At 40.6% G+C, this 12,847-nt stretch overlaps 1 protein-coding gene across 4 annotated transcripts in view; it reads right to left on the bottom strand.

Annotated features, from left to right (window-relative positions):
* LOC140201399 (uncharacterized) overlaps positions 1–12,847 on the bottom strand; it is an 80,294-nt gene that overhangs the window by 30,342 nt on the left and 37,105 nt on the right. For all 4 annotated transcript variants that reach the window (XM_072265445.1, XM_072265447.1, XM_072265446.1 and 1 more), the window contains one exon: positions 9,371–9,592. In XM_072265445.1, coding sequence (XP_072121546.1) covers positions 9,371–9,592 — 222 coding nt within the window. The remainder of the gene's footprint in view (positions 1–9,370; positions 9,593–12,847) is intronic.

Here is a 12,847-nt window from a genome sequence, read left to right as displayed (position 1 = left end):
GCTCTTGAGATATGGTAAGTGGTTCACATTTTCTACTGTGAACTATTCTAGCCTGTGTGGTGCTGTGGTGGCAGGTAGGTAGAAATCATTTATTTTATTGGTGTTGAATGTAAGATCTGTTCTCTTGAATACCTTAGTGAAAGTGTTGGATGATCTTGAATCTTGATATCTGAGAATAGACAGATATGAGTACCCTCTGCATACTGCAGCTTGACACTGACATCTGTGCAATCTTAGTTTTGGAGTAGAACTTCTATGGGTGAAAAGCTTCTTAATAGTTCTGAAGTTAGCTCCACTTCTGTGGGAGGTCTGTTGGAGGTCAAACAACTATAAGAAAGACTGAGAAAAGTATTGGAACAATGGTGCAGCCTTGTTTGACACCAGTATCCACCAAGAATGGTTCTGTTGTAGACCTATTGATGAATGTCACAACTTATATGCTGTTGTGGAGACAGAGACAAAGACAAACTTTTGCGGGAAGCTGAATTTGAGGAGGTTGTTCCAAAGCCCTTTGCAATGATGGAGACAAGGTCTTTGGTGAGGTAAATAGAAATTACATATGCTGTTTACTGCATTTTTTTTGTTCTTGTCACATGGTGAAAATTTTGTCCACTGAGCTTCTGGATGAATAGAACCCACACTGTGGTTTGCAGACCATATCTTCAGCCATTAAGGAGTGGTAAAGGAGATCCTGGTGATCACTTTTCCAGTGGCAGGCAGCCAGGAGCACCTCCCTTTACCAGACTTTTTTGAATTTGGTCATGGTTACTGCATTTCTGAAGTCTCTTGGAATATTCCCTTCCTTCGTATGATGAAGCAGCAATTAAAAAAAAAATTACTTACAGATACAGTATAGTTCCTGTCCAATAAGCCAGTGCCATTCAGTTATATCCAGGTAATCAATTAACCTATTAACTCGTACATCTTTAGAACGTAGGAGGAAACCCATACAGTCACGAGGAGAACATACAGACTCTTTACAGACAACAGCAGAACTGGACCCGGGTTGCTGGCACTGTAACAGTGTTAAGCTAACTACTACACTACCATGGCACCCCAAAAATCCTAATTCCAGGAGTGGGATTCCAGCACACTTGGATTTATGTCCATTTAAGTCCAACACCTTAACCACTTGGCCATCATGGCTTTTTGTGACTAGTTTTTCACTGCTGAGTTTCAGGATTTCAGGGGAACTCTACTTGACCCAAATTGTGTCATTTTTAGTTGTGCTCTGTGACTGGTAGATTAAAATAGCTTCAGCCTATAGTTACACTTGGCAATGTCTCCACAAAAATTATGGTAATGTTTGTTTGCTTTGAAGTCCGGAGCAATTTTTTATCTCCCTGGATGACTGTGCATGAGAGCATCCTCTTGCAAAAGATCCACATTTCCACTTGTTTTGGAGAATAGCCATTTTTATCACTGATCTTGTTTCAGCTCCTTTGGAAAATTTTCTGCTGCCACTGTATCTACACTTGCTGTTTTCCCTGTAAAGTGAATATTATGCAGGCTTGTATGCTTCTTAAAATGTTCAAAGCAGCATTGGTGGCCTTTTCAGACCTATCAGCCCTTGTATACTTGTTCAAAACTTGATATAATAATCTTGCCGTTCCCTTGATTATCTTTGAACTCAGGAGCACGTGCTGTTGATTCAGATCTAATCAGATTTCATTTCTTTTCCCCCGCAATATATCCACCACAACGTTACATAACAATCAATGGTCATTTTGGACACAATTTTTTTTGTCACACTGTTGACCCATTGAATGATCAATGTTCACCAAATGCTCATTTCTGTCTCTGCCCTTTCTATTAATTAGACTTAACATTCTGTGAACACAATAGTTTGCAGTGATGCCCCTGAGGAGTTGCAATACTCAGAACTGCTGGTTCATTTCGAAGCCATCTTGGGGGGTGTATAAAATGAATTCTGATGCATTCCGCAAGAAAAGCAGTGTGATTGCAATGAAATTAAATGGTATGCCATAAAGTTTCGCACAAAATACATCATGGGCAGAAATTGATATACTTTTGTTCCAGGGATGAAACATTCTTAACATATGTATCCTAAATAGTCAATAGCAATAATTCATAAATTGAGAAATAACTTGCAATTTAACTGTACATAGCAAAGAGCATATCAATATCAGATAGTAATAAAAAAGTGAAAGTTATCCCTGATAAGGGCATTGTTTTAGGTTAATAATCGATAGTTAAGGGAAATAAATTAATCATACAATGAAAGAGACGGACATGGCAAAAGATTTTGGTAAGAAAGGATGAAAGGAGGCTCAAGTGGACTACAAGCTCTGACATGGATGGACCAAATAGTTGTTTCTGTGCTATACATATGGTGCAATTTTATGCATAAATGCCTGGACTGATTTGATGAACTTATCCAAATGGCCACAGTCTAAATTCATGGCTGATGCACTGTTTATAACACAGCAATATAAAATATCTTGTTACATTTGGAGGCACTGATGAATACTGTACATTCCCAAACCAAAAGCCATGGATGAACCACGAGGTACGTCGTCTGCTGAAGGCCAGATCTGTGGCATTCAAGTCTGGCAATCCAGGCCTGTACCAGAAAATCACGTATGATTTGCGGAGGGCTATTTCAAGGGTGAAGGGACAATTTCAAACGAGATTAGGGGTGATATCAGATGCACGGCAACTCTGGCAGGGTCTGCAAGACATTACTTCCTACAAAGCGAAACCCAATAGTATGAATGGCAGCGAAGCTTCACCACCAGATGAACTCAATGCCTTTCTATGCACGCTTTGAAAGGGAGAACACAACAAAAGCTGTGAAGATCCTGCTGCACCTGATGACCCTGTGATCTCTGTCTCAGAGGCCGATGTTAGATGTCCTTAAAGAGAGTGAACCCTCACAAGGCAGAAGGTCCCAATGGAGTACCTGGTAAGGCTCTGAAAATCTGTGCCAACCAACTAGCGGGAGTATTCAAGGACATTTTCAACCTCTCACTGCTACAGGCAGAAGTTCCCACTTGCTGCAAAAAGGCAACAATTATACCGGTGCCAAAGAAGAATGATGTGGGCTGCTTAACGACTATCACTCACATCGGCAGTGATAAAATGCTTTGAGAGGTTGGTTATGACTAGACTGAACTCCTGCCTCAGCAAGGACCTGGGCCCATTGCAATTTGCCTATCATCACAGTAGGTCAATGGCAGACACAATCTCCATTGCTCTTCACACGGCTTTAGTCATAGTCATAGTCATAGTCATACTTTATTGATCCTGGGGGAAATTAGACCACCTAGACAACACAAACACCTATGTCAGGATGCTGTTCATCGACGATAGCTCAGCATTTAATACCATCATTCCCACAATCCTGATTAAGAAGTTGCAGAACCTGGGCCTCTGTACTTCTCTCTGTAATTGGATACTTGACTTCCTAACCAGAAGACCACAGTCTGTGTGGATTGGTGATAACATATCCTCCTTGCTGACGCTCAACACTGGCACACCTCAGGGATGTGTGCTTAGCCCACTGCTCTACTCTCTGTATACACATGACGGTGTGGTTAGGCATAGCTCAAATACCATCTACAAAGTTGCTGACGATACAACCATTGTTGGTAGAATCACAGGTGGTGACAAGAGGGTGTACAGGAGTGAGATATGCCAACTAGTGGAGTGGTGCCACAGCAACAACCTGGCACCCAATGTCAGTAAGACGAAAGAGCTGATTGTGGACTTCAGGAAGGGTAAGATGGAGGAACACATACCAATCCGCATAGAGGGATCAGAAGTGGAGAGAGTGAGCAGTTTCAAGTTCCTGGGTGTCAAGATCTCTGAGGATCTAACCTGGTCCCAACACATTGATGTAGTCACAAAGGAGGCAAGACAGTAGCTATACTTTATTAGGAGTTTGAAGCGATTTGGCATGTCAACAAATACACTCAAAAACTTCTATAGTTGCACCGTGGAGAGCATTCTGACAGGCTGCATCACTGGTATAGAGAGGCTACTGCACAGGACCAAAAGAAGCTGCAGAAGGTTGTAAATCTAATCAACTCCATCTTGGGCACTAACTTACAAAGTACCCAGGATATCTTTAGGGAGCAGTGTCTCAGAAAGGCAGCGTCCATTATTAAAGACCTCCAGCATCCAGGGCATGCCCTTTTCTCACTGTTGCCATTAGGCAGAAGATACAGAAGCCTGAAGGCACACACTCAGCGGTCCAAGAACAGCTTCTTCCCCTCTGCCATCCGATTCCTGAATGGACTTTGAAGCTTTGGACACTACCTCACTTTTTTAATATACAGTATTTCTGTTGTTGCACATTTTTAATAATCTATTCAGTGCATGTAATTGATTTACATGTTTATTTATTATGTTTTATTTTATTTATTATTTTTTTTTCTTTCTCTGCTAGATTATGTATTGCATTGAACTGCTAAGTTAACAAATTTCACCTCACATGCCGGTGATAATAAACCTGATTCTGAATAAGGGTGAGTGGATGGAGCTTCCATTCAATTCATACAAAGTAGATCAAGAGGAGGAGAAGATGGCAGCGCGCAGTGGCCACTCCGGTGAATATCTGTAATCTGTCAAGTAGGGTGCCGTGCACAATCCTGATTTGATGGAGACAGATGTGAGAGTACAGTGGAACATCTGGAGAAACTTCTGAAATGCCTTCTTCGCTGCCGCTGCTACTGTGTGATCCAGAATCTTCGGCGGAGAAGGCCCCAAGTCCTTGGCTTTACTTGTTGCTCGGCAGCCGGGGTGGGCTCAAAGCGCTTGGCGGAGATGGTGCTCGGTGCTTGGTGTTGGAGGGCTGGTCAGAGGCTCAAAGTTTTCGGATGGACTCAGAGTCAGCTGTGGTTGGGTGCTTCCAATGCATCGGCAGTTGTCGGCGCCTGGAGGTTTATGGCAGGGAGAGTTTCTCCCTTTTGCTGTCTGCTATCGGAACTATCGGGAGTCGATCGGAACTTTGAGACTTTTTTTTACCGTGCCCATGGTCTACTCTTTATCAAATTATGGTATTGTTTTGCACTGCTGTAACTATATGTTATAATAATGTGGTCTTGTCAGCGTTAGCCTTTGGTTTGTCCTGTTTTTTTTGTGATATGACTCTGGAGGAACATTGTATCATTTCTTAATACATGCATTTCTAAATGACAATAAACGAGGACTGAGTGTCCTCATAATCTAATCTAAGTAGATTAGAAATTTCTTTACTGATGGTACAAGAACATTGAGGGCTACTCAAACTCTGTTCATGAAAATCACAAAGATAGAGATTTTTATTTGTGAGGCTCACAAAATGACATTTCTCTAAGTAACATTGCTGAAATTGTCATTTCCCTGTTAATGCTTTGCAAGTTAATTGCAACCACTGCTATTTATCACAGATGATGCCATCACTGCAGTGAGCTCTATAAAGAACATAGCATATAACACTCTTCCAGTTGAAGAGTAATGTTGCTTTGAATGATATTGCAATGATGTGAGGAGAGTTGGAGATCTTGGAGTAGGAGGCTGTGTGATTCTCGCATGGGTGGGGCCAGAACAAACTGGTAAACAAAACACTGCAGGAGGTATGTTCTTTGTCTATATGAGCCACAGAGATGCTCCTGGACCATGGTCAGGTACTCCCAGCAGTAGATTACCAGGGAAGTCTTTGCAAAGATATGGGTACATTTAGTGAATATATGCACTTTGCAGAAGCTTGTATGCAGGCAGATCTTTGTGTTTACTCTATCTGTTCCTGTGGGATTGAGGAAAAGCAAACAAAATCTTCTCTGCTTGAGTATGGAATTTAGTGACCTCCTTTGTATTGCAGGAAGTAGCAGACTCTGAGATGTGGCAGAGATCAACAGCAGCAGCCTAGTATGATCCTACGGATAGGAGGCTGAAGGCAACAGTCATCTCCATATCCACAACCATCCAGACACCTGTAAGGCTAAATTTGAGATCAGAAGTATAGAACTCAAATGAATGTTGTTTGAGTGTTGAACTATTAACACCATGGTTTTACATGAAACAAGGTTAGTTAGTTAAAGCGGGATGTTCTAAGAATATAAGAACTATTGCCTTTAAGGCAATAAAGTTGAAAGCTCAAAGCAGATAACTTTGTGGGTTGCATTTCCGCTGCCATCATTTGTAGGTTTTTTACTGGTAAAAAGGTGCAGGGGCAATTACAAACCTTAAAATTTGCATCAAAAAGTCAGGAATTGAGGTCCTTGGCAAATGTAAAGGTATCCAGAAATATGTACTACTCCAAATCAAGCTAATGTTCAATGCAACAGCCTTTACTTATGTTCTTAAGGTTCCATATTAGTGCATCCAAGACAAGATTTATAATAGGAAAGACAACAGCTAGGAAAATCACAGCGGATAGCTCTATACTGTTAAATACAGGCTATGTCAACAAGCAGTGTTGTTCCACACATGCCTATTCTCCTCTGCCCTACTAAGTTCATGTATTAAAGACTTCTGTCAAGTTGCTTGTCAGGCAAGACCTCTCTGGACCTGTTCTCTGGTGACATGCCTTTTACAGCCTTTTACATTGATTGTGTGGAGGGTGATTAAACTAGCATGCCCACTTGGGCTATCATACATTGACAGAAAAATAGTGAATAGAAATCTTCAAAAAGTGATATTATATGATTCATTAGGTTTATTAGCAGGTGACAGTGTATTTCTGGAGATTTATCATTCAAAGTATTAGCATTTGCATTGTAAATGCTGCTGTTTATACAGACTTTCAGACAATGTTTATACTTACTGAATATAGGAGACCTGCCAGGAATGGCTTTGAATAATAATGTATTGAGATAACTAAAACATGGGTGAGGCTTTTAACAGCAGGTAAGTTGATGCTAATATAGAGGGAACTGGTGCTACATAGGTGGAAATAGGTAAGCTTAATGAATAGTTTAAATAATAAATCAGGATTTGATATGACACAAAAACAGTTAAAAGTCTGGTTCAGGCTCTTAGAGTCAGTGACTGGGGAACAGGATCTGTTTTGAATACCAAATGCAATAGGTTTGATATTTTCAATATTTAGGTCAAATCTGTGTTGGACAAAAATGTGATAACATAAAACAGCACAGCATTTGAGTAAGCTGTAATGTAGCAGAGCTGATGGAATCTAAAATATGGAATTGATGTGAAACCTAAAGCCATAGCGCTACACAGCACAAGAGCAGGCCCTTCACTTTCCCCTGAAATCCTGTTCATATTTTCTCTCTCATCATAAACCCATGTCCTATTTTTTTTTGATACCCCAGCTTTGCAGTCATTACAGAATCAGAATCAGGTTTGTTATCACTGTCTTATGTGATGTAAAATTTGTTATTTTACAGCAGTACAGTGCAAAGATATAAAATTACTATTCATTAAAAAATAAGCAGTGCAGAAGGTTAGATAAAAGTCGCTGGTGAACGCAGCAGGCCAGGCAACATCTCTAGGAAGGGGAACCCTATTCCTCACCTACCACCCCACCAGCCTCCGGGTCCAACATATAATTCTCCGTAACTTCCGCCACCTCCAACGGGATCCCACCATTAAGCACATCTTTCCCTCCCCCCCCCCCCCGCTTTCCACAGGGATCGCTCCCTACGCGACTCCCTTGTTCATTCGTCCCCCCCGCATCCCTCCCCTCCGATCTCCCTCCTGGCACTTATCCTTGTAAGCGGAACAGTACTACACATGCCCTTACACTTCCTCCCTCACTACCATTCAGAGCCCCAGACAGTCCTTCCACGTGAAGCGACACTTCACCTGTGAGTCGGCTGGCGTGATATACTGTGTCTGGTGCTCCCGATGTGGCCTTCTATATATTGGCGAGACCCAACGCAGACTGGGAGATTGTTTCGCTGAACACCTACGCTCCGTCCACCAGAGAAAGCAGGATCTCCCAGTGGCCGCACATTTTAATTCCACGTCCCATTCCCATTCTGACATGTCTATCCACGGCCTCCTCTACTGTAAAGATGAAGCCACACTCAGGCTGGAGGAACAACACCTTATATTCTGTCTGGGTAGCCTCTAACCTGATGGCATGAACATTGACTTCTCAAACTTCCGCTAATGCCCCACCTCCCCCTTGTACCCCACCCATTATTTATTTATATACACACATTCTTTTTCTCTCTCTCCTTTTTGTCCCTCTCACTATACCCCTTGCCCATCCTCTGGGTCTTTTTCCCCCCCCCCTCCCCTTTTCCTTCTCCCTGGGCCTCCTGTCCCATGATCCTCTCACATCCCTTTTGCCAATCAACTATCCAGCTCTTGGCTCCATCCCTCCCCCTCCTGTCTTCTCCTATCATTTCAGATCTTCCCCTCCCCCTCCCACTTTCAAATCTCCTATTAGCTTTTCTTTCAGTTAGCCCTGATGAAGGGTCTCGGCCCGAAACATCGACTGTACCTCTTCCTGGAGATGCTGCCTGGCCTGCTGAGTTCACCAGCAACTTCTATGTGTGTGTTGCTTGAAATTCCAGCATCTGCAGATTTCCTCGTGTTTGCAGAAGGTTAGAAGTTGTTTCTGAATCATTGAGTGTGTAGTAATGAGAAGAGGGTATGCAGATGGTGATGAATGCTGCCTTCCTGAGGCACTGTCTCTTGAAGAGGTCCTTGATGGTGGGGAGGATTGTATCAGTCCTGGATCTGGCTAGGTCCACAATCTTCTCCAACATCTTGCAGTCCTGTGAATTGGAGCCTCCTTACCGGGCTGCAGTGCAACCAGTCACAATGCTCTCCACTGTAGACCTGTAGAAATTTGCAAGAGTTTTGGTGACACACCAAATTTCCTCAAGATTCCCAATGAGGTATAGCTAGTGCCGTTCCATCTTCATGACTGCATCAATGTGTAGGGCCCAGGACAGGCACTCTGAAATGCTGACACCCTGGAACTTAAAGCTGTCTGCCCTTTCCATGGCTGAACCTCTCAATGAGGACTGGTGTGGCAGAGCATGTTGGAGAAAAACAGGAGGAGCAAAGGATTAAAGGATCAGAAAGGGTAGACAAATCATTGGAGGTAGTTCTCTAGGTATGACTGGACAGATAGGATTGGGCCAGATGGGTTTAGTTCCACTAGGTCGGGCAATGGTACAGAGATGACAGAGGACAAAGATATCACGAATAGACAAATGAATGTTTATTTATCATACACACCAGGAAAGCAGTAGACCCTTTTTGACAAAGATATTGTTATTCATGCCAAAAAATGTGGATTGGTAGAGAAAGTTAAGGCAAGTTAGATTATCACAGTTATACAATAACTCTTTGTGTCATTCATTAGGAGAAAGTGTTCTAAATAAATTTCTGTTTGTGTTGATCTGATTACTTTATTCTTTGAAAATGTAATGTTATAGATTCATACCTTTACAGACTTTTGGGATTTCCAGTTGTAAAGTGTTTGAATGTAGTCAGCTCTTGCAGACTGTCCTTGTTCCTTCAAGTAATGATATTCCAAGTCTAATGCCTTCAGTTGTTCTATTGTGGTTGTTCCCTTCTTTCCATGAAGTTTACATATTGCCAAGATTTCATCATCTCTCCCAGCGATCTCAGCAGCACTGAGCTTTTCTGGATCGTCTTCTTTATCCTGAGGATAGTTACAACTCACTGTCATATTGAAATATATAATATGCATGCTGTTAACAAAATAGTAATGCTCCTGAACAATAGGAATATCGCTATTTTTTGAATGGCTGTTAGCAGCCCAAATCAGGATATGGTATTGAGATTTCCTGGCTAGAAAATGCCTCTGGGAATGATATTAAACAGCTTTGAGAGTCACTTTTAATACTGTGAAAAAAGAAATCAAAATTGAGAACTTCTGTAGCAAGATTTACTGACCATATAGTGCTGTTTAACTGGTTAATGCCATGCTATTAAAAAACATGGTTGGTTTCAGTGGTTCTCTTTTAATATGTATTGCAAGTTCTCACAGCTATCAGTATGTAGCTCAGAGGATGCAATCTATGGAACTGGGCCTAAAGAGGCACATCAAATTACAAGCAATAAACATCCAGATACAGGACAGGTTTGCTCTAGAATTATATATGCTGTGATAATGGGTGGAGAGGTTGGGGGTGGGTGGGGGGTTGGAGGTGGGAGTGCACCTGAGGGTTGAAACTGAAATGAATAGCCTGAATAGGAAAATGCCTGTGCGTGTTCTGTCTTCTTCTGTGGGCTGAATGAAAAGTAGATGAAGTTTTGCTTGCTTAAGCTTGGCTGACCTTACTCATACAATAGTGAGCAGCAAACTGTGAGATGTTGTAGAAACCAGCAGTGTTAGCCTAAAATAATCCTGAGGCTAAGAAGATGAGAGTGAAAATAAACTTGCTTTCCATGGAAAAAAAAACAGATCAAGCATACATAAGGCAGTATTTAAGGTTGCAGATGGTGATAGATTTTAGGGCAAAAAAATGCAACAAGAATATTAGTCCTTCAAATATAATGTTCTTATGGGAAACAGGGTTATTAAAACTTAATTGTTCTGTGAATAAATGAGAACTGTCCTTTTTTAGACTCATGAGTTTTGTCTTTTACTCTACTAACTAAATCACTTGGGGAATTTTACCTGGAACTTAACTGGAGTGCAGAGGCAAATGAAAATACCATAACAAAATATACGTATACAATTCTGTTTAATTGGGACACATTGGGACCAGTACATTTTGGCCCAATTAAGTGGCTGTCCCAATTAGCTGAAGTTTCATGAAAATAGTTAAAAAGGTATAAAGAACACAAACTACCATTTAACTGAGTAACAAATTCCATAACTAAATAAAATACAGAACAAATTAGAACACTACAAATGCTATTACAGCATGATAAAACTGTTTATTAGTTCCTAATAGTTATCAACAGAGGAATTAATTCAATGTACGCTGCCGTGTTCTTTTGGTTGACTGTAAATGAACAAAATCAGCGCAGACACTTAGTGCAGATAATGCACTGCCTTCTTACAATACATTCAACAATATCATGTTACAAATCTTCATCTTGATTGTAACATTCAAGATGACTGTTGATCCCTTCAAACTCTTCATTGTTCCTAACTTGTTGAAGTAGTGAAATAATTTCATTTTCACCCATGCCCATTTTTGGCATCTTCAAGCATGATTGCATGAACCCACAGTGAGAAGAACAGTTCTGAATTGTCTTCCTGTTTATTTCTCACCAACTATCAGTGACAAAAATCACTGATTTTTGAACACAAACATACATAACTGACACCACTTAAAAACCGTTGACTCTAAGCACAGTGTAGTGTGTAATAGCCCTGCAAGTGCATGCCACTGGCGCTAGTTAGAAACTATTCAGCAATAGTCTTCTGTCCATTTTAAGCAGTTGAGTGTCCCAAATAAATCCTGGCCTTTCTCTCAATTAATTTCTGTTCTTTGAGAGTTGTCCCAAATAAGCGGCTGCCCCGTTTCACTGATGGTCTAATTAACTGGAATTAATAAGCAATAAGCTTTTAAAAAATGCACAAGATCGCTCTTCATATTAAGCCAATTTTCTTGGAATGTATTTCTAGGACCTTATGTACGAAAGCAATGGGTGCTCTCCATCAATTACTCCAAAAGTTGTGTTGGGGCCTCATAACTAGCTTAGGATATAATTTAAATAATCTTAATACTACTTATCTATTTTAGATGTGAACTCCAGTTAAATCATTTGAAACCCATCACCTTGGACAGGCATTGATCACGGAAAGGTTTCCAAGGAAAATAATTGGCTTATTACTACCAGAGCTTATCATGAGCATAATGGCTAGAAGCTAAAAGAAAAACAATCAAAAATTAGTCCACCCTTTTTACTGGAGGAATGCTATCAACAATTAGTTCTCTCACATGAAAATCCATTGTTTTTAAGCTATTGAAGAGCAACTCTATATTTTAGATAACAAAATATTCACTTTTTATTTTAAAAACAACTTTTAACAATATGCCACCACCAGGCATTTCTCCTTCCCTGGAAGGGCTAATCTCTCTATGACTCACTGCTTCATGTTTCCATCTTCATCAACACCCTGAGGTAGCAAGCATTTCCAAAATTCTCCTTTATTTCAGATTTCCAGCAACTCCAGTTTTACATATACAACTGTACTTTGTTTCCTTTCTTTCTTCATTCAGTTCTTGTTCCAAATAGATCAGCTGTAACTAACAAGCTTTGACTGCATTCACTCTGCCAGAGCTATCACCATATTCTCCACATAACACAGACATTTCCTTATTTACTCCATCCTTGCTCACCTCTGCAATCTAAAACATGTCTGATTTCTAGCTCTTCCTACTTCTGATAAAAGTGTTGACTCTGTTTGTCTCCACATATGCTGCCTGACCTGTTGGGTACTTTCATAAATTTCTATCTTCATTTCAAATTTTCCCCTTAATACTTTGTATAGTCATAACAATGACATCTTGAAGAAATGAATATATTTTTGTAGATTATGGAACTTTAAAAAAATGGAGTCACTTCTTTTTCAAACATGCAACAACTGGGATTGGGTTTCCAGGTACCAGCTTTTCCAGATTTCTATCTTGCACCCACTCTCTTCTTTTTTTGTCCTTGATCTTGTAAACTATTCTAAAGAAACTCAAATGTAGACCTGAAGGACAGTGCCTCATCTTCAACTGAATACATTATTTTTTTCCTGATTCAACCACAAGTTCAACAAAGTTATGTGACTCTGTTCCCTCATTTACACTTTAGAGCAACCTTTTCTTCTTTCAAGAGAAGGTAGGCCAGTCTTTTTTGGAGTTTTGGAGAAGTAACCGTATTTAAACATATAAGATCCTGAGGAAGTGTGACAGTGTCAATGTTAAGAAATTTTCGCTAGTGGTAGAGT

The sequence above is a fragment of the Mobula birostris genome, chromosome 8 (assembly GCF_030028105.1).
Source record: "Mobula birostris isolate sMobBir1 chromosome 8, sMobBir1.hap1, whole genome shotgun sequence".
NCBI lineage: Eukaryota > Metazoa > Chordata > Chondrichthyes > Myliobatiformes > Myliobatidae > Mobula > Mobula birostris.
This window is presented reverse-complemented; position numbering and strand designations above follow the sequence as displayed.